Source organism: Eulemur rufifrons, chromosome 2, assembly GCF_041146395.1.
Source record: "Eulemur rufifrons isolate Redbay chromosome 2, OSU_ERuf_1, whole genome shotgun sequence".
Taxonomy (NCBI): domain Eukaryota; kingdom Metazoa; phylum Chordata; class Mammalia; order Primates; family Lemuridae; genus Eulemur; species Eulemur rufifrons.
The window spans coordinates 6,932,407-6,960,328 of NC_090984.1; the positions used below are offsets into that span (position 1 = coordinate 6,932,407).

General features: G+C 52.6%; 1 protein-coding gene and 1 pseudogene across 1 annotated transcript in view; both read right to left on the minus strand.

Annotated features, from left to right (window-relative positions):
* Window positions 1-3,556: 3,556 nt before the first annotated feature.
* PBX4 (PBX homeobox 4) overlaps window positions 3,557-27,922 on the minus strand; it is a 48,446-nt gene continuing 24,080 nt past the window's right edge. The window contains exons 3-8 of the mRNA XM_069494422.1: window positions 10,540-10,787; window positions 10,079-10,269; window positions 9,732-9,867; window positions 6,283-6,439; window positions 5,744-5,850; window positions 3,557-3,734 (exon numbers count right to left, since the gene is read on the minus strand). Of these exons, the coding sequence (XP_069350523.1) occupies window positions 3,642-3,734; window positions 5,744-5,850; window positions 6,283-6,439; window positions 9,732-9,867; window positions 10,079-10,269; window positions 10,540-10,787 (932 nt within the window). The 3' untranslated portion in view covers window positions 3,557-3,641. The remainder of the gene's footprint in view (window positions 3,735-5,743; window positions 5,851-6,282; window positions 6,440-9,731; window positions 9,868-10,078; window positions 10,270-10,539; window positions 10,788-27,922) is intronic.
* On the minus strand, window positions 14,583-14,959 carry LOC138399762 (microtubule-associated proteins 1A/1B light chain 3B pseudogene; annotated as a pseudogene).

Sequence of the window (27,922 nt, forward strand, 5' to 3'; positions counted from 1 at the left end):
AAACCACTGGCTCGATGGACATTTGTTTCCCATTTTTTGCAATTACAAAATATATGGCAATAAACGCCTCACCCTTTGCACACATACACATGGATCTATAGAAAAGGTCTTAAGGAAATGATGGGGTAAAGCGTGTGTACACTTTTTAATCGAAACAGATTCCAGAAACTTGCCCTCCTGAGGGCTGTACCGAAGGGCAGTCCCACCACCGCCCAGCACCACTCCCTCTAGGCTCAGAGCCCCCCCGTGCTGCTCCCTCCTAATGGGGAGGGGGCCCGGGGCACAGGTCTGGAAGCCTCTGAGCCTCAGTGTCCCTACCTGTCACATGCACACCCAGCAGGCAGTGCGGGAGAGCTCAGAGGGTGAGTCCCCAGGACTCCCCTGCGTGCCTGTAATCATCTTCACGGCTCCAATACTGTCGTGCGGTCACGTCTTGGGCATATCTGAATAGCGCACTACAAAACGTTAACAAAGCGGACTTTATGTGCGGAATTGGACCTGGGGGAGGGTCTAGCTCTGAATTTCCGAAACGTGACCTGCAGTCACCCCACGGCCACAAGAGGGCGCAGGAGAGCCGCAGGCAACGCAGACCAAGGGCTCAGCGCCAGCCTCACACACACACGTGGCTGCTTTGTCTCCAGCGCCCAGAAGGGCTGCCCTAGCACATCCCACCCTCCCCCAGGACCTGCCCAGCAGCTCTCTGTCGCTTGCTGCCTCCGTTTCCCTCCCACACCCCAAGTCCCCTGGTGATGTCTTTGCTGTGAATCTCGAGAGCTGACTGCTGGAGCCGCCCGTTCTCTCTTGACTTGAGGCCCCACCGCGCCACTGAAACTGTCACTCCTGCTGCTGGGTCCAGCAGTCCCTTCTCTATCCTGGTGGAGCTTCACGTCTGCTCCTGATATGTCTGTCTTTTGGTTTCCATGACATCCTTTCTTGGTTTCCGTCCCATATTCTGGCCACTCCTGACTTCCAAACTGCTCTTTCTGGGGCAGACGTCTCCCCTGAACGTGGCTCGCACGCCCAGCTGTGAGACAGACACCTCAAGCCTGACAGTCCGGAGCTGAACACCCCCCACCTTCCCTGTCTGTTCCGCGGACTCCAGGCACCCCGACTCTTGCTCACAGCAAGTCCTGCGGCTTTACCTTCACCTCTGCCACCAGCTCAGGGACACTTGGCCACACACTGCCTGGATCATCCAGGACAGACTGAGTATGATAGATGCCCCCAAGTGCTGGCACCTTGCGAGCCTTTCCCCTGTCTGTGGGTATCTTGGGCCAGGCGGTGCCCCGGTGTGCGCCCTCGCTCACCTCCTGCAGGGCTTGCCTCCGAAGGTACCTTCCCTGATGGGTGTTTTTCTTCCTTTTTTTTTGAGAAAGTGTCTCTCTGTCACCCAGGCTGGAGTGCGGTGGTGCAATCACAGCTCACAGCAGCCTCAAACTCCTGGGCTCAAGCGATCCTGCTGCCTCAGCCTCCCGAGTAGCTGGGACTACAGGCGAGTGCTACCACCCCCGCCTAAATTTTCTTACTTTTTGTAGAGATCGGGTCTGGCTATGTTGATCAGGCTGGTTTCGAACTCCTGACCTCAAGGCAATCTTCCCGTCTCAGCCTCCCGAAGTGCGATGACAGGAACTTAGGCCAGGGAGAGAGAGTCCCTTCTATCTTTTGGCTGCAAATGATAGAAAACCCAGACAAGACACTGTGGGGAGGCAAAGCCATGGTAGGACCACAAGCTGACCCCGCTATGGCCACGAGCAGGCAGAGGGACGACGTCTCCCTTCTCTCGTCCCCAGGTGCCCCTCCCATCCAGTCATGCCCTGGCCCCACAACACCCCAGGCTGCAGAGGCCAGGGCCCTGGATGTCAGGGCTGCCCAGCACCCAACGGCTCGTGCCGGCAGGAACGGGGCTGAAGATCAGCAGGGCTCAGTGGCAACGTCGCAGCTGCTCTGAGGGGTCTCTGACGGCTCTCCCGGCCTGCCCTGACAGCATGCAAGGCAGCAAGGGAAGAAAGAAGGGTGGCCATGCCATCAACCCTGTGACAAGGCTGAGCTCCAGGGAGCAGCAAAGATGGGAATCCTCTGAATATCCCACACTTGGGGCTACACAAGAGACAGAGGTGGTGGCCGCTCCGGGATGGACGAGGAGCACCCTCCAAGATGTATCACGTGGGGAAAAGTGAGGGGGGCAACAGCACATGTTGGGTGACAAGTTGGGCCACACAGGCTGGGGTGTCCTATCCCAGAGCATTGCAGCAGAAGACACCTGGGAAAGGGGTCAGGATGGGGCAGGGAGGGACGAAGGTGCTTTCCTGGGCCCTTTGGTACTGCCTGCAGCTGAGATCCCGTTCTTGGCTCTTAGAAACCACAGAAATGGAGGCGTGTGGAGGACACAGTATGGTGACACGGCAGGCGGGAGCACCCTGACCACAGTGCACAGAGGCCTGGGGACTTGTTGGCCCCTGGCTGAGACTCTGGAGAGTCTGTGGTAGAGGCTGGGTTTGGGGACAGCCAGAGCTGGGGCCAGGCAGGAGCCCAGTGAGGATCAGAGTTAGGGCCGACCCCCACCCCGATGCGCGGTGGCCACCACTCTCGGCCCTCATGGAGCAGGCTGGGATGCTGCCATCTTCGTGTGGGCGGCCCCTGGCCTGGAGCCCTCCCAGAGCCAGGTGAGGAACTGGAGGGCACTGGCGCATCCAGCTGGCCGGGACCTGGGGTGAGCTGGTGTGGAGGTGCACGGAAGCCTTCCCGGGCCATGTCAAGGGACGGAACACTCCGGACAGGAGCTCAGTCACTGGTCATGGTGGCGGCTAACAGCGTGGAGTTGGGGTGACCACGACACTGATGGGGGGCAGGGGACACTTGCTCCAGGCTTGGCAGCACGTTCACATTTCCCAACAGTCCAGCTCCACCCCGTCAGCTTCATTTGGGGGCGAGGAAGCCACGACCTGGCAAGGGGGTGGGGGGAGGGTCCCTCTGAAGCTTCAGGCATAGGACAGAAGGGAGACCCAGGAGTTGGGGGACACTGAGCGCCAAGCCTTGGCCAGCGATGGCTCGTGGGACCTCACAGCACAGACTGCAGGAAAAGTGCTTGGGAAGCTTATTGTCTATAATGACTTTTCAGCTAAAAACAAAATAAAAAAAACAGCAAAACAGCAAAAACAACAGGAAATGCAAAACCCATTCCCAACAGAATTCTGAGCTCAGGACAGATTTAAATCGGAACAGAATGAGCTGACCCACAGTGCGGGATGCGGCGCACAGTGGTGCAGGTGGGCTGCAGCACATCACACACACTCGCAGCTGTGACTGGTGCCCACCGCATCAGCCACAACCTGAAACCAATCTCTTAGTGAACACACAGCAAGATTAAAATGAGTCAAAAATTTTAATGAGAAAATCTGACAAGTCCTAGAAGAGACAATTCAGTCTTACCATAAAATTGCTAAGATTAAGAAAACAAATGAGGTGGGAGAACAAGTGGCGTTTTAGGCCATCGTAAATCCCAGCAGACCAGCGCTGCAGGCAGGGCCCAGGACAGGGGGCTCAGGGCCACCGTCTCCCTCGTCCTGGGTGCTCTGAGGTCATCAGTGGCAGGTGCAGAACAAGAAGCCCGTGTGGCACTCCTTGCTGCTTGTCCCCCAAACTTAACGAAATGCGTCAGAGTTGACATTGCCAGGGTCCCCAGCAGGTGAGGTGGTCAACAGTGGGGGGGTGGCCCCCTGCCAGCCACCTCTGGCCTGAAAAGACAGAGACCGAACATCAGAGGCGGTGACTGCTGAGACCAGTGACCACCAGCCCTCAAGTCCCCGAGGCAGGCCTTCCAGGGGCCCTGGAAGGCTCAGATCACACCAACAGGTAACCCCGGAGGGGAGCCAGGAGGGGAGGAAGGGACAGAGTGGTCAGTCTGGGTCATGGCAGCCTCACCACCTGCCCTGAGACGTGGAGAAACTGGCCTCCACTGCCAGCCCCAGGGGCTTTGGCAAAGGACTGACGTGGCATCAAGCGCAGCTGGGGTTTCTGCACATTGAGGGATGGGAGACGAGGTCAGGCCTGGAGCTGATGACAGTCCCCAAAACGTCACAGTAAGACTCAGTGAGAGGGAAGAGGCTCTGAACCCTGGCCTGACTGGGCAGCCAGGAGGGCAGTGCCCATGGCTGACGGGCAGGGGGCACCCCTCATGAGGGGTTGGGGCTCCATCTGCGGTGCGGGGATGGTGTGGCGCCCACCAACTCTAGGACGTTTGTCCACAGGACCCGCCCCACTGTGCAGGGCGAGGCGCACGCAGGGCCTGTCGGTCTCAGAGCAGCTCAGGCAGGTGCACTTGCGGACAGGCACTCTGCCCTCGGATGGACACACCACACCTGGCATTTAGTCAGGAAAATGGATGGCAGGCCTATGTCCCAAAAGGAAGAGGTTAGTGGGCAAGGGGTGGGGTCAGGCTGGTGCCCAGGGCCGAGGGAGGGCTGCCGGCTCTGTGCAGGAGCATCTGTTCCAGCCCAGGCTGTGAGAGGCACAGGGAAAGGTAGCTGTGAGCCACAACAGGGTGGGGGGTGCTCTGAGAGACGAAGGCAGGATACGGTAGCCAAGCCGGGCACAGTGCCCGTGGGGGTGCCTGCAGGCTGTGGCATCTGCACCAGGACCCTGATGATACCTGCTTGCTACGTGGGGTGGGTAGGACAGCCTGGTAGGTCCAGGGCTGGTGCTAGCCGGGACCCTCAGCCCCTAACTCATCTTACACACACCCACGCCTGCTATGCACAAGGCACAGGACTGAGCCACAGTGGTGCAAAGGGCAACAGGAGGCCTGTCACCTGTGCCCTGGCTGGAGGTTGCCATGGTGACGGGAGGGCAGCAGGTGTAGGGTGCGCACTGCCTGTTGCCAGGGTAGACCTTGCCGACAGCACCAGGAAGTGTCTGTTCTAAGCCCCTCAGTGGTCGCTCAGGAGGGTGCTGCCTGGCTCTGCAGGGGACACCTCCACGAAGGAAATCTGTAGGCTCTGCAGGGCTGAGGTGGGCACAACACACCTGTGCCTACGTGGTGTTGTCAGGACAATCCTCACACCAGGTCCCCCCAGCCCCACCTGCAGCTGGGTCAGGCCCCTGTGAACATCTGGGGAGGCTGGGCCTGTGAGAGGTGGGCACGTCAGCTGTCCGAGACCCCTGGCTCGTTTTCTTCCTAGTCCCCAAACGAAGCCTTATTCTGGCCAAGCTGGGCACCCGCAGCTCCTCAGCACACAGCAGGAAGGCAGGTGCCAGTGCAGAACCCTCCCGCCTGCCCAGGACTGCGGCCCTGGCAAGTGGTGGGTGTGAGCCCAACAGGGCCCCACATCTGCAGGGGAAAGGGCCCCATCTTTCCTCCAGGCCTCCTGCTGGCTCCCTGCCCCTTCCTCTCCAGGGACAGATGCCACCTCCTCCCCACACTCCCCCAGGAGGAGGATCCTTCCCCTCCACAGCCAAAGCCCTCATTCTGGGGCCTTGTGTCTGCTGACTATTCCTGGCGGCTGCCGTGAGTGATCACCGTGCCACAGGCGGAGGTGGGGGTGAGGCACAGTCTTTGCGGAGTGGGCCCCGCAGAGCTGTGCCCCTGGAGGTGGTTCAGCCAACCTACAGTCATCACAACACGGACCATGTGGTTGCCGGGACCTCCAGGGAGCCCCCTGAGGTCAGGCCGGGAGGTGGCTAACAAGGTGGCCCGTTCTGAGGACCAGCCACCCACCCGGGCTGCGGAGGACTGCCTCAGACTTACCTGGGACTGCAGGCTGGCTCCTCCAGGGGAGGGCTGGAGAGAGGCCAGCGTCTGCAAGGTGAGAAAGGCACCCCCAGCGCTGGTCAGCGTGAAGGGCCCAGACAAACCTGGAAGAGGTGGGAGGGTTAGGATGAGTGTCACAGCAGAAGCCAGCAGTCAGCAGAGCGGTGGCACCCCTCAGGTGGGATCCACCCAGCCCCTCCACCAGCAAGAGGCTGGTGGGCGTCTGGCCTGGGCCCTTCCCAAGCGCTGTGTGTGTGGGGGGGGGAGGGGGAGGAAGGACCTCTCCCCACCACACTGCTTGTGTCCTTTCTTACTGGTACCAGCGTTTCTGTCCCTGCAGCACCGGCACTGCCTGCTGGTATCTGTTGGTCGGGACTGTGGCCGTGGTCAATGCGAACACAACAGAGGAAAGAGTGCTCACAGTGACCAGCCGGGGAGAGGCAGCGTGGTCCCGTGGCAGCCTCCCTGGATGGGCTCAGTGGTCCCGGCCACATGGGAACAGACGACAGTCCCCGGGCTGGGCCAGACTCACTCACCGCAGCTAGGTGTCGATGGACAGCTGGTGTGGTTCCCTGGGACCCCGACTTCGGTGGTATCTGCGGCTGTTTTACCCGTGTAAATGGTAGCCTCTTCTTGGAACTTCCTCATGTTCTTTTTATACCGGATTCTTTTGTTGCCGAACCAGTTAGAGACCTGTGGACACCCACACAGAAGTTGCTGGAGGAGCTGAGCCAGTGTGAGGCATGATGGGAACAGACTGTGGGGTCCCTCTGCGGTGCCTGCTGCTCCCACTGCCCGAGAGGAAAAGGCTTTGGACACACTCAGTCTGGGGGCTGGTTCAGAGGCTGGGACGGAGAAGGTGGCGCCAGATAACCGTGGACACAGGGAAATGTCCACACGGGTTGAGAACACCCTGGACCCAGCGTATCTTAAGGGAGAGACATAAACTCTGCTCCTTAAGAACAAGGTGCTGCTGGAACCTGGACTGAGGAAGGAGCTGGAAGGAAAGCAGGAATGTCTGTGACACGCTCAGAGACATAAGAGACAAGTGCCACTTGCTGCTCCCTGTGGCAGCAGGCTTCAGGTCACATTCTGGATTCCTCTGCAGGGAAAGGAAGAGCCAGGGAGACATGTGTCCCCTGGGACCCAGTAACCCTTAGACTGCTGGGAGTTCAGTCTAAGGAAAGAATGGAAAGTGATCCAGTGCAGAACTTACCAAATGACAAGGACGAACTCTGGTGGGGTAGTTGGAATGACCCAGGTGCTGAGCTAAGCACTTTTATTTTTCTTATTTTATTTATTATTATTATTTTAAGCACTTTGCATATATTGCTTTGCCTACTCTTCATACCGACCCGGGAAGGAGCTGTTATCACACCCATGCTGTAAGAAAGCAGAGGCTTGGGGGTGAAAGAGCTGGCCAGAGCCAAGATGGAATTTGAGCCCAGGTCTGACTCCAAACCAGCACTGGAGTCCCCGGGGTGGGGCCTGTCACCCTCAGCACCATTGCTGATGCTGGCGGCGGCATCGTTCTCTGTGGAAGCGTCTTGTGCATTGTAGGGAGTTGAGCAGTGTCCCTGGCTACCGCCCACCAGATGTCAGGGGCATCCTCCCACTAAGTTATGACAAAAAATGTCTTCTGGAACAGAATCACCCCTGGGTCAGCATCCCCAGGCCAGCGCCTTCCTACAGGCATGGGGACGCCTAGTGCTCACCCAGGGCTGCAGCTCAGTATCCCAAAGCAAGTGCAATATACACATCATATAACGAAAGCTATGAAAACACTGAGTGATGGGTAGGATGGTGGATGACCTTTGCTCCTTGAAAGTGTTCATCTTGGCCAGGTGCAGTGGCTCACACCTGTAATCCCAGTGCTCTGTGAGGCCGAGGTGGGTGGATGGCTTGAGCTCAGAAATTTGAGACCAGCCTGAGCAAGAGCGAGACCCCGTCTCTACTGAAAATACAAAAATTAGCTGGGTGTGGTGGTGAGTGCCTACAGTCCCAGCTACTCGGGAGGCTGAAGCAGGAGGATTGCTTGAGCCCAGGAGTTTGAGGTTGCAGTGAGCTACGATGACACCACTCCATTTAGGCAGCGTGACAGGGTAAGACTCTGTCTTTAAAAAAAAAAAAAAAGTTTTTCTTTAATGTTCCTACATGATCCTTGCAATGTTAACTGTAAAACGAAAGATGCCTCTGTGTGCTCCCTGCTCCTAAAATAGTGCCTCTTCCCTGACTGTTCCCAGGCATGAGGCGGCCATCTCTTGACCAACGTGAGGTAAGCAGTTGGCTTCCACTTATCTACAAGGAATGCTCCAGAACTTGTGGAACTAGGTCTGCAGAGAATGGCAGCAAATACTTTCCATGGTGTTTTAGAGGGACAAGGAGCAAGCTTTCTGTGTGGAGGGATCAAGGACATAGGACCCACTGCTGGGAGGAAAGAGGCCCAATGCCTGGAGGAGGGTGGGCCCCTGGCCAGGGCCTGCCTTCTCCATGGGGAGCAGCTGCACACAGCACCGCCCTGGCTGAGGCATCTTCTCCACCTGCTGCAGCTCAGGAGCCACCAGCCACTCCCTGCCCAGGCCTCTGGCTGAGGCAGCCGCTGTCTGGGGCCCCCCACTAGCCCCACCTCGGCTGGGCTCCCTGCCCCCTTTCTGCCTCGGGTCTCCTCAGCCTGGAGCTGGAGCTAATTCTGTCCTGAAGATGTCCATGGCCCTCTGCTGTGACACCCTTCCTTGATCACGCCCTTCCTGCTCCCCATCTCTTCTTTGGTGAACCTTACAGCCTGTATAACGTCTGTACCCAAATTTGAAAGACCCTCCCCTTCAACTAATCATCAGCCATTTCATGATGTCCCAAGACCTGGTGGTCCCACCAAAGTGGGAAGGGGCTTCTAGCACCGAATTCTCCTACTGGTGGGTGGGGGATCTCAGGGCCCAGGCTACACAGTGGGACAGTGCCTGGAACGTGGACAGTGCTTTCTAAACTCCTGTCTGAAACCAACCCTCTCTCCAGATGAAGTCTCAGTCGCAAGACCCATCTGCTCTCCAGAGGCCCCAGCCATGGAGTGAGCCTGGGTGTTCTTCAGACAACTGTTGGCGGTGCCCATGCAGCAGCTGCACCCGACAGTCCTCCCAGGGCCTTGCAGACCCAGAGGTACTGCCCCCTGCTCCAGCTCTGGCCTTGTTTCTGGTGACACCACAGTAGTTCCCGGTGAGCAAAGGGAGATGTGACTGGCACCTGTGTGATGTTTCGCTCCCTGTGTGACCCTGAGGGCTTCCATGTGCTCTCTGTCACAGAGATGCAGCTGGACTCAGCCTGGGTAGGGTGGGGACAGAGCGTGGTGCCTGAGGACTAGAAACTCAGTCCCTCCAACTGTGAAGTGCGGAGAAGGGGCTACCTCAGAGGGCTGTGGTGACTTTCGGTGAGCCATGCCGTGTGTTAGGGCCTGCCACTACTGCTGCCACAGAGGCGGGGCTGTGCCTGCCTGAGCAGGAGTGCTGTGCCCAGGCCCTGCTCTGCACACTCACACTGCCCCTGGGCATGGCCTGCACTTACTGTTCCCACTTTAAAACCCTCTGGAATGTTTCTTTGCCTCAGTACCTCCCCCCTTTGCCCTCAATTCCAGAGGACGCTAGGGGCAGACTAGCAGGGTACAGGGTCAGGGACTGCACACTCCACCCACGTTACCTCAGGGAGCTCACACTCCACATCCGTCCCTCAGGGAGTCCCCAGGTCTCTTGGGGGCTGCACCTGCGCTGCTGTCTCACAGTTAAGGGAGGACAGCGCCTGCCTGAGTCCCACATTCACAGTGCAGAGCCGGGACCTGGGCCTAAGCGGGCCGACACAGAACCTCACACTTGGCTCCTGTTCCACACTGTCCCTCCACATATTAAACTAATTTCCTTGGCTGTCCTCATGAAACTCAACCTTCCACCCCTTCCAGGTACAGGGTGGGGGGGCGGCGTGTGGCAGAAGAGGACATCACCTGGGAGACCGTGATGCCGCCCTTCCTGGCCAGCTCTTCTTTGGCCTCTTCACTGGGGTAAGGGTTGCTCAAATGGGAATAAAAATACTCATTCAGCACTTCTGTTGCCTGCTTGCTGAAATTCCGTCGCTTACGCCTGCAAAGATAGACAGCCTCAGTGTCCACGTTAATATGATGGGACTCTAGGAACAGCCCCCCATCCCCAGCTATGGTTTTCTAGCAATTCTGAAAAGAGCAATCGATACTTCAGGATCGTCTTCCCAGCTATCTTCAACCCCAGCCAGCACTGATTCCTGTCACGTTCCTCAGAGCCCACCCTCGGGGTCTTGGCAGTGGCAGTGCCTGACCTGGCATCGAGGAACCGAGAGCGCAGTGTCATCACGGCCTCACAGGTGCTCTGCTTCAGCTGCATCTGGATGGCACTGAACTTGCTGTGAATGACGCCAACCATGCACTCGATCTCCCTGGGGGAGACAGGCCTCAACCTGCTCTGCTCCTGAAGAAGGTTGGTGACATGTGTGGTGAACTCATGGCAGGCCTGCGGTGGGGACACAGACAGGCCAGCCTGTGACTGAGCAGCAGGGCAGCGGGGGGCGGCAGGCTCCACACTGAACCGGCCACCTGCCACGCCCTGGCTCACACACAGGCTGGTGACTGAGAAGTCAATGGAAAGGGCTTTCAGTAACACTGGCCACCTCTGCGTGTACTCCCTGTTCTGCGCCACAAAGGAAAGGTGGTTAGCGTTCCAAGTTTTGCTTTGACAAATGCGCATTCACATGATAGAAACTCTTCCATGCAGAAAGATCACCTGTTCATATTTCTCTAGCTCAGAGTAGTAAATCTGTCGGATCTGGGACAGCTTGGCCCTGTAGTCAGAGTGCTCAATGCTATTGTCATTTGGACAGCCACCTGGTGTTGCTGTGCCGGCCACCACCGCTGGTCCTCCTCTTTCTCTGTTCTCCGGCCTGGACACGCCCTCAGCCAGCAGCATGTTATCCAGCCTGGTGAGCTGAGCGTGCGGGGGATCTTCCTCCTGAATGCCATGGATGCTTACCGCTAGATAAGAGAGACAGGAACAAATCAGGATCCATTTTCTGGAGAGATAACAAACCACGATAAAACATTAGCACCCGTGTTCTGTCTGAACATTTTGCACAGCACCTTCTGGGGAAAGGAATACTTCATTTTGCTACTAGATCTGGTAACAGACACCGAGTAACCCACTATGACGCTGGTCCAAGTGCCACCCTCTGGAGTGTGTTCTAGAGAGGAAAGGAGAGGGGCAGGCTGCAGCTTGGCGCAGCCCATGTGGGCAGAACTTGGCCACACGTAGCAGGGCCTGGACAGGGTAGGGTTGTGGAGGCACCTGGTGCTGGTGAAGACTGAACCGCTTCTCTAGAAGTGCTGGGGAGGAGGGCACACCGCAGAAGGCAAGCAGCAGCATGGCTGGCCCAGGCACAGGACGGTGCTGGTGTGGGGCTGTTGTGTCCGTTGTGTATGTGCAGGTGGGGGTGAGGTTGTTGCTATAAAGTTGTCAAGGCAAATCCTGATCAAGAAGGTGCCAGAGGCCGGGCGCGCTGGCTCACGCCTGTAATCCCAGCACTCTGGGAGGCCGAGGCGGGAGGATCACTTGAGGTCAGGAGTTTGAGACCAGCCTGAGCCCCCATCTCTACTAAAAATAGAAAAATTAGCCAGGTGTGGTGGTGGTACCTGTAGTCCCAGCTACTCAGGAGGCTGAGGCAGGAGGATTGCTTGAGCCCAGGAGTTTGAGGTCACAGTGAGCTACAATGATGCCACTGCACTCTAGCTAGGGCAACAGAGCAAGACCGTGTTTCAAAAAAAAAAACAAACAAAAAAAGGCACCAGAAAAGAAAGATGAAAAAACTACTGAAAGACTACAAGCAGAAAAACAAGACAATTGGCCTTGCAATTTGGAAAAGCTGTCCCAGCTCCACTGAGAGGCTCAGGGGAAGCAGTCAAGGAGTAGCCACCATTAGGGTGGACACAGCTGCGGGGACCTCAGGTCAGCCACAGGGCAGTCAGAGAGAGAATCCATGGGATCCGTGCCCCGCCCCCCATGTAGGTGTGACAGAAGAATCCAGAATGACTCCCACACTCTGCCATGAGCGGCACAATGAATGGCACCACATTCTCCCCAAGTACAGCACAGAGCAGCAGCTTGTGCAGGCGGGGCTGGGTGAAAATGTGGCCTTAGCCTGGTCCCATGACCCAGCTAAGCACAGGTGTCCAGGTGGCCGGGAGGCGGCTGCTTCCTGGGAGTCGAGGGCTGAGCAAATTGTCTGGGCTGCAGGTCTGTATTTGGGGTCGTCAGCAGGTAGGGGTGTATGTGAGAAATCTCTATGCACACACCTGTATCTCTAGCTATCTAGGAGGCGGCCATTTGAAAATGGAAATGGAAAACCAACAACCAATGGAAAACCAACATTTAAGGGACAAGCAGAGGAAGAGGCAGAAAGAAAGCATTATCAGGTAGGTTGAGGAAAAACCAGAAAAAGTCACAGAAGGTGAAAAAATGGGCTTAGTCATTAGGAGAGTGTTGCTAACCTTTGCAAAAGCAGCTGCAGGGGTAAGTGGGGGAGAATGTGACTAGCAAGTTCCAGAGAAGCGTGGGAGCCAGGCAGGGCAGGGAGGAGATGCTGCAGCAAGAGCCAGAGCAGGTTCAGGCCCAAGGAGGACGGTTTCGTGGGTGTCTGTGTTCTGTTTGCTTCTTTAATGACAGAAGAACTGTCTGCAGCTACAAAGAAAGGAACAGGTGGAAGATGGGGCGGGGGTGTTTCCTGAGGGGAGGGAGACAGGGAACGGGGGAAGGAGGTGAAGATGTTGATCTAGTTTCTGACTTTTCAGAAAAACAAAGTATCTTCTTGGAAATAGCTGTCTTAATACGTCAGCTACTAACTGACTTAAGTGCTAAGATAACAATTCAGTTTAATCAGATCATATAGATGGTTACTTACAAGTGTCCCTTTCTTGTTACCTATATAATAGGTAACCTTTTTTTTTTTTTGGTCAAAAACTCACTAGTCAAAACTGAAGGAGCTCAAGAGATATGCTTACAGGGATTTCCCTTGGAGACACCCACTTCTACACTTAGTGCTCATTTATTAAGCACACATGCAACAAATTTCATAAACCAGAATTTTAAACAACAACAACAAAGAAGTAGCAAGCAGATCCAAGGACTGACCACAAAGCTGATACTTAACAGAGGATAGCATTCTTCCCTCTCCAAAATTACGCTTTACTCAATGAAAATTTGGAAAAGCAATATGAGAAAAATTGGAAGACTGCGACTAGAGTCCACATTCTGTTAAACATTCAAGGCCACATGGATGGGGGGATGAGGTGACAGAGATGCAGAGACTTATCCATAAGTACCCAGGCAGTGAAGGTCCATGGCACAAATTAGCCACACAAATTAGATACAAATTTGTCTAATTTGACAATAAGGACATAAATTAGAAATAGCCAAAATAGCTATCACCTGGGACTGGTTAAATACATTATGGTAGATCCAGAATATAATCTGTAAAATGATGTTATTATATATCCACCAACAATCATATTTTCAGAGACTTTTTAATGACATTAAAGCATCTGAGCTTCTTCTTGCTGCTGTAACAAATTCCCACAAACTTAGTGTTTTAAAACACCAGCAGTTCACTACATAACAGTTGTGTGGGTGGAGTGTGAAGAGGGTCTCCCTGGCTGCCGCCCCAAGGGCTGAGGGCCTCCAGAGACTCTGGACAGAATCTCGGCCCTTCCAGCTCCTAGAGGCCTCCGTGCACCTTCATCCTTTAGTCCTTCCTCCATCTCAAAGCCACAACCAGGTCATGTCCTTCTCACATCGCACCTTGTGTGACCCTCCTCTGGGCTCCCTTGTCCACTTGTATGGACGACGGCTATGAAGTCCCCGGGCCCAGGGGGGTACACCCTGAATCAGCTCCCCATCTTTTTTTTTTTTCCCCCCCCGAGGCAGAGTCTCACTCTGTTGCCCGGGCTAGAGTGCCATGGCATCAGCCTAGCTCACAGCAACCTCAAACTCCTGGGCTCAAGCGATCCTCCTGCCTTAGCCTCCCAAGTGGCTGGGACTACAGGCATGTACCACCATGCCCAGCTAATTTTCTTCTATATATATTTTTAGTGGTCCAGATAATTTCTTTCTATTTTTAGTAGAGACAAGGTCTTGCTCTTGCTCAGGCTGGTCTTGAACTCCTGCCCTCGAATGATCCTCCTGCCTCGGCCTCCCAGTGTGCTAGGATTACAGGTGTGAGCCACTGCGCCTGGCCCAGCTCCTCATCTTAAGGTCAGATGGGGCCGTTCTTCTATTGGCCACAAGAAGTTGAAGAGTTGGCTGAATGAAGAAGTGAAAGATTGTTTCTCAGCTCAGTCTGCTGTTGCCCAAAGCCTGTGTCCTGAGTGGGGAAGAGAGACACCGGGAGAGAGGCGGAGTCTGGCCAAACAGAAACAGACACTAGCACAGACAATGTACAGAAAGCAGACTGGAAACCAACACTCCAGATAGGAACAGAAGCTTTTCTCTAGCTGGTGGGATCAAGGGTGTCTGTTTTCTTTTTTTGTTGTTGTTGGCAACGTAGAATGCAAACAAGATAGCCTAGGTTAAATAATATAGTTTTCCAAAGCTGAATGTGCTCATCTGGAGCTCAGTTTTTCTGTTTGAAATACAAAAACAACTTCCTAAAACTCCTAGGTGGGAACGTGACTGTTTTGATGATCTGTGATTAGATGAACTGATCAATCTCAGTTGGTAACGTCTCTTTTTTTCCTTGCTAAGAGTTCAAAAAGTTCTAGAATAGATGCATTTTTCTAGTCTTACACTGGCAGTATCATTCCAAACATCTCCTGGGAGGAATATACCACATGCAGGACTCCGTCTTCATCCTTCTCACTTTCATACACCTCCAGGACTGGCGAGGAGACACACTCCATGATGTCTGTTCACCAACAGGAAGAAGGCTTGATTAGCATTAAGCTGTAAGCACCTTCTAATTATTTTGATGACGTCATTTGTGTTGACATGATCAAGTATAAGAAATTTGGTTTTATCCAGGACAGGAAGCTGCTTCTCACCCTTGTATTTGTGCTATTATCACCGGGATTTTGGTAGGATGCTGCTCTTGGATAAGTCAGACACCATTTACTCATTGTTCGAAGGTGTGGGGCTGCTTGAAGGTCTTCTCCCATAGCATGGTGAGGAGAGGGATAGTACGGGGGACTGGGCAGCGGTGGCACTGAAGGTCCCAGAGGCTCTGGAGGATGATGGTGGTGGTGGCGGTGGCCCTGGCTCTGGCCTTATTTTCTTATTTTGTTTTTCTGTGTTTTCTAAAATTTCATAACCATCTCTGAAAACCGTCACCATGAAGAAGGGCATCAGGACATATCCCTGCTGAGCTATGTTGGAGCAGATCCTGCTCTCAAGCTACCTTTCTAAACACACTCAGGTTCGGCTCTCTCCCTTCCCAGAAGCACTCCTCTCACTCCACGCACCTATTTAAAAGTGTGCTGCTAGCAATGGCGAGTTCCCTGCAGCCTGGTAGCCACTCTGGCCCTTGGCCTCAGAGCTTTAGAGAACACCCCCTTCCGGAGAGCCAGACCAGGCTGCAGACTCCTGCTGCCCTATACTTGGGGCCCCTTCTCAACACTCACTCTGTCCCACCGGGCCGCACTTACACTCCTTCTGAAAGAACTAAAAGAAAAGCATCCCTTTTCTCAGTTAGCTGCTAGCCTCCAGTTTGGAGACCCAATTCTCAAACAATCTTTATCTTTATGACACTGTAAACCAGACTGGGCAACAGCAAGACCATCTCTACAAAAAAATAAAACAAATATAGCCAGGTGTGGTGACATGTGCCTGTAGTTCCAGCTACTAGGGAAGCTGAAGCAGGAGGATTACCTACCTGAGCCTAGGAGTTTGAGGTCGCAGTGAGCTATAATATCGCCACTGCATCCTGGCTCTGGCCTCCAGTAACAGAGCGAGACCCTATCTCAAAAAAAAAAAAAAGACCCTCCAGCTGTCAATTTTAGTTCCCCCACACTGGCAGCAGCTATGAGCTTGGACAGCCAACTCAGAACGGTGCTCTCGGTGCTCGCCCTCGCAGTCTGGGCCCTATGGATATGGAAGGCAGTCACAGCAGGCGGACACTCTCAGACAGACAGGTCAAGGCAGCTCTCTGAATTAACCTGCATTTGCCTGTTCCCTGTAACGACCGCTCCCCCATCCTCCTGGCTCACAATGGACAATGGCCAAAGAAACTCAAACATATTTATGAAGAAGCTAGAAAAAATATGTATACACACACACACAAACACACATACACACACTCTGAGCTGTCCTTTGTAAAGTGTTCAGGTTCAATATCCAGTAATTACTTTCCTGTTAACAAAACCTGGAGCTGCATTGCTGCCCTTCTCGTCGGCTGGTAATGGGGCCCCAGGGTGGGTGGGCAGCGGGACGGGGCTCCCCAAGCTCTCTGTCAGCCTTCCTGGTGGTGTCCTGGCACGTGGGAGAAGAAGACAGGAAGGACACTCCCCCCTGCCATTTTACAATCCTACTGCTGCCTCGAGGCAGAGAGAATTGTTCCCACCTGACGATGAGAAGGCGTTCCACGATGCCACACCCTGGGAGTCGGCACAGATTCGCGTCCAGCCCTCTCGCCTTTCAGGACAGAACTCCTCGGGCTGCCGTGCTCCGGAGCACAGTGCAGACCTGGAGAGGGACAGTCCCCCGCTGACCTCTGTGGTGTCCTCACAGTCTTCTCCCTAGTCTCTCTGTTTTCAAATCCTGTTGATTCCACCTGGATGACTGATCTCCCATTTACCCTTCCCATTCCTGGGCCCCTACCACACCAACTCTCCCTTCCCCACCATGACCTGTGGAGCAAGGGCCTCCTCCCCTCCTCACAAACACCTGCAAGCCAACTAACTTCAAAGGCTGTGTTCATCATACCTTTCTTTTGTTCAAAAGACTTCAACAACTCCCTGGCACTCACAGAGGTCCCAAAATTAGAAACCCGGCCATTAAGACCTTTCCTAAACTCACCTTTGTGAACTGTCCCCCTCAGAGCCCTGCCCAGCCTCTGAAGAGTGTGGCAGACACTCTGCTGAGGCCCTGTATGTTGTTCAGCAGCTCCGTCCTCAGTGCTGAGGTCCAGGCCAGGCATCGGAGTGGGTGGAGGAAGACACACAGGACCCAGTCCCTCCCAGAGCCCCCCGCATGCCTGACACCTGGGATGCAGGAGGAAGCCACCTCCACACCTTCCATCACAGGTTCAATCGAATTAGGGAAAGGAACATGCAGCTTAATGCAAGTGTGTTTCATGTGCGTGCACACAGGTGTGTATGTACCTGCTTGCCGGTGTGTGCATGAGATTCGTGGCTGCTTCAGGACACATGGCATTCTTTCTTTCATTCATCTGAAAGTACATCACAAGCCGGGTACCATGCTAGGTGTTGATGATTTTAAAAAATATACACCAAAAAAGCTTTAAAAAGTATACCAAAAACCTTCAGGACTTACTATTCTCCAATTAAAACTCTCCGGTTACGAGAACACCGGGGCCTTTCTCATGTACCCCTCACAGGGTATGCATCACACAGCCTTTCTGGAGGGGAGTTTTAGAAAGATCTTTAACATTGACAAGTGCATAATCTTTGAGCTCCATATTCCTGTTCTGAGAATTTATCCAACAGGACAATGACACTGTAAACAAAGATGTATTTACAGGAGGCACATTACCACAGTATTCGTAATTCTGAAAAACCCGAAGCACCCAGATGTGCATGAACTTGGGCACAGACAACATACTCATCACATTCAGGCCCTGTGGTGTTAACAGCATGTCTCTTGAAGGTGCCATTACGAGAGGCAATCACATGGTACAAGCCTTATTTAAGGTTACACATTTTTGCAAATGTATAAATGTCTGAGAAAAAACAAAGCTTTAAAAAATAAGTTACCCAGGAAAGCCCTGTGCCTTGGTCACTACCACGAGTCACTGTGTGGGGGGCTGCCATCCTATGCTAGTGCATTTGGACTTCGCTTGCTGTCAGCCGCTTCCTCGTGCGCAGCCCGCAGCTCCCTCAGCACCGTGCTCCTGTCCTCCCAGTGCACCACAGCTGCGCAATTATGGTCATTAGACCTCCGTTACCATCAATTACAGCAAGCTCAGTTCCTGGTGGACTGTTCCAGAGCATCTCAGCCACGCCTCTCAGATCCCCCAGGGCTCTCAGCTGGCACACCGGGAGGCCTTGGGGACCAGAGGCTCAGCTTAGGGACAGCCTCTGCTGGAGGCACTCAGACATGGAGACAGAACTAAACAAAGGCACCCTCCACCCCCAGTCAAACTGCTGGATTTCCTTCTGTTCCTGATGTACTGAGGGTGATTAAGAAAACCCCAGTAAACCAAACAACGATATAAAATAAAATTGGGAATATTATGTTTTTTGTATGAAACTGCTATGGACTAAATGTTTGTGTTCCTCCAAATTCAAATGAACCCCTAGCCCCCAATGTGACTGCATTTGGAGATGGGCCTTTTAGAAGGTAATTAAGGTTAATGGAGGTCATAAGGGTGTGGCCCTGATCTGATAAGATTACTGTCCTTGTAGGAAGAGACACCAGAGAGCTCACTTTTTCTCACAAAGAGGCCTTGTGAGCTCACAGCAAGATGGTGGCTACCTATAAGCCAAGAGAAAAAGCCTCAGAATGAAATCTACCTTGCTGGCACCTTGATCTTGGACTTCACAGCCTCTGAAACTGTGAGAAAAAAACTTCTGTTGTTTAAGCCACCCAGTCTGTGGGATTTTATTAAGGCAGCCTGAGCAGACTGAGATAGGAACATAACCCTGAGCTGTTTTTATTTTTCCCTCCTTATGAAACAAAGACACGGGGGAAAGCAGAAGGCTCAGAGGTGGTCTCTTTGGCCCTGACTTCCCCAAACTGCTCCCCTGCTCCCTCAGCCATCGGGAGCGCTCTTGCTTGGCAGCAGGGCTGTGTTCCAGCTTCCTCTCATGCTGGGGGCGTGAGGCTGGGCTGAGGAAGTCTAATCCATGGGTTAAGGGCGAGAGACTTTAGATGCCCCAACTGGTCCCTTAGGTCAGCTGCTTTCCGATTGTGTGGCCGTGTCACCCACTGGCCGTTGCCCTTGGCTGTGAATGGAGCAGCTCTGAGCACTGACTGGTGGAGTTCCTGGAGGACTCCAGGAACTCCGCCCGCCAGGGTGTGGGACTCAGCAAAGGGTCACCTCATTCCCTCCCTGCTGTCTCAAACCGGCAAGAAGCTGAGCTCCTCACCTGTGGCAGCAGGGCCTCCTGCTCCATTGACTGTGAAGAGCGAGCTATCTCTCCCCAGCACCCACAGGTGTGCACTCTGGAACCGACGGAGGGACCGAAGCCAAGTGAGAGGTGGCCAAACCTCTTTCTGAGGAGCCCTGTGATGACAGAAAGCTGAGGCCTCGTGTGCCGACCTCAGGGCTAGGGGCCCCAGTGCACACTGAGCACCTACAGTCCCAGCTCATTCTGATCACACCAGCTCAGGCAGACACTGAAGTGACAGCACCACTGAGTGTCTCTGCAGTCACAGGTGAGAACTGACATTAAGGAAAAAACGTGGAGACTTCCTGCTTTCCAGAAAGCAAGATGCTTTTTTTGATAATTTACTGAGTACTAAGATCTGGGCCTAAGCTTTGGGGGTGACATATGGCTGCGGTTGGAACAGCTCTCCTGCCAGCATCTTGGAAGGAACTGGCCACCAGTCATAGTTCTGCAGGAGACACCCAGCATGGTAACTGGGACCTGTGCTGAGGGTAACGTTTCCTGTCCCGATTCTCGGAATGTGAGCTCAACTTCCACCAGCTCCAGCTTCTCTTGTAGGCAGAGAGCCAAAGGTCATAAGGTAATTCATTTACAAACAATCTGACAAGGTACTCGTCACTGGCACCACTGTCATTTGTTGTGAGGGTGTTTCTTCTCTAAACAATGCCTCCGATACTGGAAGACAGGGAAAGGGAAGACAGGTGGTCATGGCAAGTAACCTGTACCTAGACCCCAACTGCTTTAAAAAAACAAAAAAGCACCAGCAACTGGGAAGGTCTAACTAGCTTGGGGTTGCTCTTTCTGATGCTGCAGCTTCTACCTTTTGGGTCTCCCCAGGTTCCTCCCTAGGGGTGGACACCAATGGAGCATGTACTTGTGTGTGACCCAGTCACAAGTAGGAGTCGTTTCCTATCAGAGTTCATTTCATCCAATAGACCACAGGTGTCCCAAACTCATTCTAGGCTCACCTAGAGACCCATTCAACCATGCATGGCAGCCACACCCCTCAGGGGCTCCCGGAACTGGCTATGGCCACAGAGATTAGAGGCCAGTCCCCTGTGTCAGGGAACCTGGTTTGAATCTGGATTTGGTCAGGGCCAGTTGTTCCTGGACATGGGCAGTTTCTGAGCCTCAGTTCTGCCATCATTCAGATGGGATCTCACGCATGAGGACTCAACGAGATCATCAGGGCAGTGTGTGGCCCGCTGCCCCCACCCAGGCAGAAGCTCCTGCTGTGAAAAGCCACATCTACACCCCAGCTCAGGGGCCCCAGGGCTGTCCCCAGGACCTCCACCTGGCATCCCATCGAAGCTTCCTCTCACCTGCAGGGAAGCTCTGCAGATGCCCACTTTCTAGAAATCACCATCCCTCACCCACTTTCCCTGTCCTTGCTTCAGAGGCAAAGAATCCCTTATGCCAAGGGTCACCAGAGAGTAACTATTTCGGGATTTGGGGGCCACACAGTTCACCTCTGTCATAGCTACTCAACTGCTGCTATACTGCAAAAGCAGCCACAGAGACTATGTAACGCAATGAGCAGCTGTGCTCCAATAAAATCTTTACTTACAAACCCTGCAGTTTGCCTGCCCTGCTCCACACTCCAGACCAGGACTCCTGGAAAGGTGTCCTGTGCTCTGGGCTGGCCCATGCCTGTCACCTGCCTACAGCGAAGCCCCAGAGACACCAGCATGTACAAACTTATAGCAATGTGACAGAGTAATTATACGTCTATGGAACTGAGTGCAACTTTCGGGCTTATTACCTTATATGTCTGTTTTATTTTTTCCTTTCCTCTTCCTAATAGATCATCTTGCTTGTGTTTCACAAAGGTACCAGGCTGCAGTGGCCAAAACCCTGCCCGAGGCCGGAGCAGCCTGATGGCTGCGCCTGGGTCATGGCCAGAAGCTCTGGTGAGTCCCTGAACTGCCCATTCCCAGAGCCTAACTCTTCGGGTCCACTAAGAGCTGGTGTGGAACAGTTTGGAAGTGACCCTCTTGGAGAGTAAACCTATTTCCTGGCAAGCATCTATAGAACGCCTGCTTCCCCTTTGAGTCATTACCACCCTAGGATAGAGACGCCAGCCCAGGGGCACCACAACTGCCATGGGAACCCAGACCTTGGGGTGCAGCATTAGCTTTGGGAGCTGAGGGACTAGGGGTTACTAGCTGAGAAGGGTGTTCCTGCTAAGGTGCAAGGTGACAATGTGGGAATGGGTATGGGGTTTTGGAGTGGCCAGGGTGGGCTGGGGGTTGGGCCTGAGCAGCAGGAGACAAGACTGGCTATGAGCGGCCCAGGGAGGAAGCAGAGCTGCTCAATTTCAGAGAGAGCACCCATAGGTGTGAGGAAGAGAAGGGAGGCCAGGACAGTGGGAAGGCCAGCAGGCGGCCCCAGCAGGAGGCCAGGAGCCTGACACAGTGAAGGTGAGAGTTGGGCAGGACTCTCCTCAGAAAACCCAAGGCCCCATCTCTCTGGATCTGGCCCTGCGTGCTCCTGGCGTCCCCCATTGCTGCCCACCCCCTCACCACTCAGCTCCAACCTGGCTTTCCAGGGCTCCTAGAGCACTGAGCTCCTGCCTGCCTGAGACTGCAGTGAGCTTTCCGGTAAGGAAGCAGAGGTGTCCCATCAGTCAGGTCCTGGCTCAAATGTGCCCCAAGAGGCTGTCCTTCCTGCCTGCCCCACCTCCCTTCTCCATGCCTTGGGCACAGGACTCCCTCTCTTATGGCCATCTGGAGTCGCCCTGCTCACTCGGAACCATCACTGTCTTATTCACGGCCACTGTCCCAGCTCCTGAAACACACCTGGCCTCAGAGAATCATGCTCAGGAAATAGGAACTGGGGCTAAGAAACCTTTCCCTGAAGGACATCAGGCCATTTTACAGACTGGTGCTACCATATCCTCAAAGGAAGCAACCTTTTCTTCAACAAGGTGCCTCAGAGAATAGAACGAGAAAAGGCCACCCGCATGCTGCGTGAACCATGCTACCAACTCACAGGGGCAGGGGCTGCTGCGGGAGAAAAGCATGGCCCGGTCTCACTCATGAAGATGGAGCTGAAAGGGCTAAATCAATCGGCGAACTAAAGGCAGCAGGGTCTGTGTGTGTGTGAATAAATACATAAATCGGCCGGGCGCGGTGGCTCACGCCTGTAATCCTAGCACTCTGGGAGGCCAAGGTGGGCGGATCGTTTGAGCTCAGGAGTTCGAGACCAGCCTGAGCAAGAGCGAGACCCCATCTCTACTAAAAATAGAAAGAAATTATATGGACAGCTAAAAATATATATACAAAAAAAAAATTAGCCGGGCATGGTGGCGCATGCCTGTAGTCCCAGCTACTCAGGAGGCTGAGACAGGAGGATCCCTTGAGCTCAGGAGTTTGAGGTTGCTGTGAGCTAGGCTGACGCCACGGCACTCACTCTAGCCTGGGCAACAGAGTGAGACTCTGTCTCAAAAAAAAAAAAAAAAAAAAAAAAAAAACATAAATCATAACCAAGACGATTTATCTCTGCACACAAGTGCTTTCAAAACCTATCAGTGTAGGCCGGGCGATTACAGGCGTGAGCCACCTGTAATCCTAGCACTCTGGGAGGCTGAGGCGGGGCGGATCGCTTGAGGTCAGGAGTTCGAGACCAGCCTGAGCAAGAGTGAGACCCCCCCTCCCCCCGTCTCTACTAAAAATAGAAATAAATTAGCTGAACAACTAAAAATATATAGAAAAAATTAGCCAGGCATGGTGGCGCATGCCTGTAGTCCCAGCTACTCGGGAGGCTGAGGCAGAAGGATTGCTTAAGCCCAGGAGTTTGAGGTTGCTGTGAGCTAGGCTGATGCCACGGCACTCTAGCCCGGGAAACAGAGTGAGACTCTGTCTCCAAAAAAAAAAAAAACAAAAAAAAAAGAAAGTTAAAAAAAAAAAAAAAACAACCTATCAGTGTAAATCATCAATGTAAAGGAAAGTGAATGTTAATAAATGCAAATGAAAATCAATGTAAATCACCACAGTGACCTAAAGGAGAAAAACCACAACCCAAAAGATTAAAAAAAAAAAAATCAATGAAAACAGTACTCATTAACGATAAAAACTCTTAGCAAAATCAGGCCGGGCGCGGTGGCTCACGCCTGTAATCCTAGCACTCTGGGAGGCCGAGGTGGGCGGATCCTTTGAGCTCAGGAGTTCGAGACCAGCCTGAGCAAGAGCGAGACCCCATCTCTACTAAAAATAGAAAGAAATTATATGGACAGCTAAAAATATATATACAAAAAAAAAATTAGCCGGGCATGGTGGTGCATGCCTGTAGTCCCAGCTACTCGGGAGGCTGAGACAGGAGGATCCCTTGAGCTTAGGAGTTTGAGGTTGCTGTGAGCTAGGCCGACGCCACGGCACTCACTCTAGCCTGGGCAACAGAGTGAGACTCTGTCTCAAAAAAAAAAAAAAAAAAAACCTCTTAGCAAAATCAATGAATACAAAGAACTTTTCTTAATCTGATAACAGACATCTCATCAAATCCCACAGTGAACCTCAGACCTCCTGGAGATGCTTTATGGCTTTATTTTTTAGAGGCAGGCCCCTGCAATGTCACCCAGACTGGAGTGCAGTGGCTAAAATTAGGAGCCATCATAGTGCACTGCAGCCTTGAACTCCAGGGCTCCAGCAATTCTCCCACCCCAATAGCTAGGGCTGCAGGCAGGCGCCACTTGAAGATACTTTAGTGCTGCAGTCCCAGTCCCCAGACTGGTACCAGTCTACAGCCTGTCAGGAACTGGGCCACACAGCAGGAGGTGAGCAAGCAAGGCTTCATCTGTATCTACAGCCACTCCCCATCACTCACATCACTGCCTGAGCTCTGTCTTGCTGACCACCCCCCTACAGCCTGGCCTATGGAAAAACTGTCTTCCCTGAAACATGTCTCTGGTGCTAAAAGGCTGGGGACTGCTGCTCTAGAGGCACTGCTTCAAGTAAGACATAGGCAGGGAGGCCCCTCCTCAGCTCAGTCTTGCAGGGGCTAGTCAAAAGGACGTGACCATGACAGAGATGGACCAACAGGCAGCAGGTAAGGATGGAGAAGATGTGACCTACTCACAGGTTGAAGGGCATCCCTGCAGCTGGAGTCACAGATGTAATGGAAAACTTCCCCTCCTCTCCACTGTGCCCCCAAACTGACCTCGATGTGGGGTCTGACCAACTGGCTGCTGCTGGGCATCCACACAAACAAGGGCTGTTTTATATTATTGTTCCCTGGGGTTAAAGAACACTGAGTTCTTAACTCTCTGCAAGGAGACTTTGGAACGCAGCCTGTATGTGTTGAGAACTGCCTGCCTTTACCTTTGAGGCCACATCCCATAGGGTAGTTCATTTAAGCAATATTCTAGATACATCCTTAGAAGTCACTGAACTTTCTCAGTCCCACAGGACTTAAAAAAAAAAGAATACTCCTTAACAAACACTCATCAGTTTCTGCAATCATGAGTGCCATATACTAGGTACTCACCAAGCCAAGGGATTGGCATGCTAGGCAAATTTCCACCATCTCTAATTAATCCTTAATTCAGATAGACCACAACCAGTCACAACTGAAGGTGCTGGAACCTCAACCAAATGTGCAAATTGACTTCTTTTCGCTATGTGTACATGCTTGTTAATTAAAGCCCTGCAATTCTGTAATAAACTACTATATGGACTCCTGATGCAGAGTAGAATGATTTGTGATTTGATTAGGCTTATTTTCTTGTGCTGTTTTCCTTGTACATTGCCACGGGGCAAAAGGAAGACAGCAAAACACTGTAATATTAAACATAGCCAGGTAAAATATCTGGAAAAATGAGCCCGTTATCTCCTATGAGGAGAAGCAAACATTTAAGAGCCATGGCTAAGAAATATGGTACTTACGGATGGTTTCTGTCCACCATAAACATTTTTATTTCTCATCCAAAGAAATGCTCCAATTTCAACTGAACGAGAACTGATGGGAGCCGTGGGGAAAGGCCTACATGCTTCAGAAACTAGACGGCAGCCATTGCAAGGTGTGTCTTTATTTGGCTGAGTCTCACGCAGGGAGGTGACCAGCCCAGCAACACACATACTAATCATGTCCTACCAGTTCCTAGTCTGAGAATCCAAGATTTTTAAGTGGGCCAATGCCCTAACTACTCTAAAAGGAATTGCCCCAGGAACTAATGTTAATCAAGCACGTTCTAGGTGACAGAACAACTCAGCATTTTATGTCAAGAAAGATTAGTCACTTTCATGCCATTAAGAAGTTTACTGGTCGCTGGGCATGGTAGCTCACACCAGCACTTTGGGAGGCGGAGGTGAGAAGATCACTTGAGGCCAGGAGCTTCAGATCAGCCTGGACAACACAGCAAGACCCTGCCTCTACAAAAAAAATTTAATTAGCTAAACATCATGGCACATGTCTGTAGTCCCAGCTACTCGGGAGGCTAAAGTGAGAGGACTGCCTGAGCCCACGAGTTTGAGGCTGCAGTGAGCTATGATTGGGCCACTGCACTCCAGCCTGAGTGACAGCAAGACCCTGTTCTCTAAGAAAAAAAACAAAGACATTTACTGGTAGGTTCTGTGTGCCAAGCCTGCCACGACGGGGCAGGGATGCACCGCAGACTTGCGCTGTGCTTTCGTAGTGCTGGTGTTCCAGGGAGGGAGTCAGAAAACAAACCAGAAACAGAAGCACAAGATAATTTCAGCCAATGGTTAAGCCTTAAGATGAAACCTAAACTGGGTATTAGATGCTGTAAAAATAAGTGCTAATTCACAAGAATATGTGTGTGCACTAAGGCCTTAAGCTATAGGCACACTCTTTGAGCTATGATCCCTACCAGTCCTTGAGGTGATTTTATAATAGATTTATTGAGATATAATTTGCATGCCATAAAATCCACTCATTTACAATGAATAATTCAGTGTTTTTAGTTTATTCCCAAGGTTATGCAACCACTACCACTAACACTATTTCCATCCCCCCAAAAGGAAACCCCTCCCCATTAACAGTTACTCCCACTCCCTATCCCAGCCCTCAGCAATCACTAACCTCTCTGTCTCTGTGGATTTGCCTGTTCTAGACATTTCATATTAATGGAATCATACATTATGCGGCCGCCTGTGCCCAGCTACTTTCACTCAGCATCATGCTTTCAAGGGCATCCACGTTGTAGCATGAATCAGTGCTTCAATCCTTTTCATGTCTGAATAGTATCCCACGGTATGGATGGACCACATTTTGTTTTTCTAGTCATCATGGACACTAGGTTGTTTTCATAATCCTTGATTTGTATATATTGATTCACTTGTCTGTCCTATAGAACTTTCACAATGATGGAATGTTCTAGACCTGCACTAATACTGACGGCACCAGCCACGTGTGGCTACTGAACACTTGAAATGTGGCTAGAGAGGCTGAGGAATGCACTGGTTAATTGTATCTGGTTTTAATTAATTCAGATGTTAACAGCCCTATGGCGAGTGTCAGCTGATGAGACTCCGAAGCTTGATTCGGGAGTCACCTTGAGACTGGGGTCCAGGAAGGACGCTCAAAGCAACCTGGCAAACAGCTCCCCAGCTCTAGGGTCCACTCCCAGTACAGCCCTAGAGAAATGTTGTACATGGGACTCAGCCCCATAATACAGCTGATTAAGGCCGAGGCGGGGTGGATCGCTCAAGGTCAGGAGTTCGAGACCAGCCTGAGCAAGAGCGAGACCCCCGTCTCTACTAAAAATAGAAAGAAATTATATGGACAACTAAAATATATATAGAAAAAATTAGCCGGGTATGGTGGCGCATGCCTGTAGTCCCAGCTACTCGGGAGGCTGAGGCAGTAGGATTGCTTGAGCCCAGGAGTTTGAGGTTGCTGTGAATTAGGCTGACGCCATGGCACTCACTCTAGCCAGGGCAACAAAGCGACACTCTGTCTCAAAAAAAAAAAAAAAAAAATACAGCTGATTAGATAATGGATCTGAGAGTCAGGGTGCAGTGGCTCACACCTATAATTCCAGCACTTTGGGAGCTAAGGTGAGAGCATCGCTTGAGGCGAGGAGTTTGAGATCAGCCTGGGCAACATAGCAAGACTCCATCTGTACGGAAAAATATAATAATTAGTTGGGTGTGGTGGTGCATGCCTGTGGTTCTGGCTACTTGGGAGGCTGAAGCAGGAGGATCTCTTTAGCCCAGGAGCTCAAGGCTGCAGCGAGCTGATCGCCACTGCACTTCAGCCTGGGTGACAGAGAGAGAATTTGTCTCTAAAAGAAAGAAAGAAAGAAAAGTGATTTGAGTTCCAGAGAGGCTATAGGCTGGCCCTCAAGGTGATTGTTGGGACAGTCAGAACCCCCTGGGAGCACAGTGCAACCCCAACCAGGAGGCTGAACTTACAGACAACGATTCTGCCCTGACCAGCTGAAGAGGAAAGGAAACAACGTGTGATACTTCCGCCTGCCAACTACCAGCAAGGCCAATGTCCAGCAGTCGGGAGGACCAAACGGCGTTCCTTGATGTGATGAATAACTTACATTTACTCCCCTAGAAGGAGCCATCTGTGCTCACACAGCACAGCAGGCCTGGCTGACACGGGACTCCAGGACTTCTCATTCCTCAGAGAGACACAGACCAGCACAGGGGATGGTCACAGCACAGAGAAGACTAGGCAGGCCCCTCCTTGAGAACTGCCAAGACAGGAGGGCTGGGTAAGTCTGCCCGGGGCCTCTGGGGCTCAGCATGCCTGGGCTGAGCTGCCTGCCAGCCTGCCATCCAAGACTGGAAGGTTCTTACACAAGCTGACACGTTCACGTGGAGGCAAAGCCTGACCCACTCCAACGTGGGAGATTGTTCCTGGTCTGGTGCCAA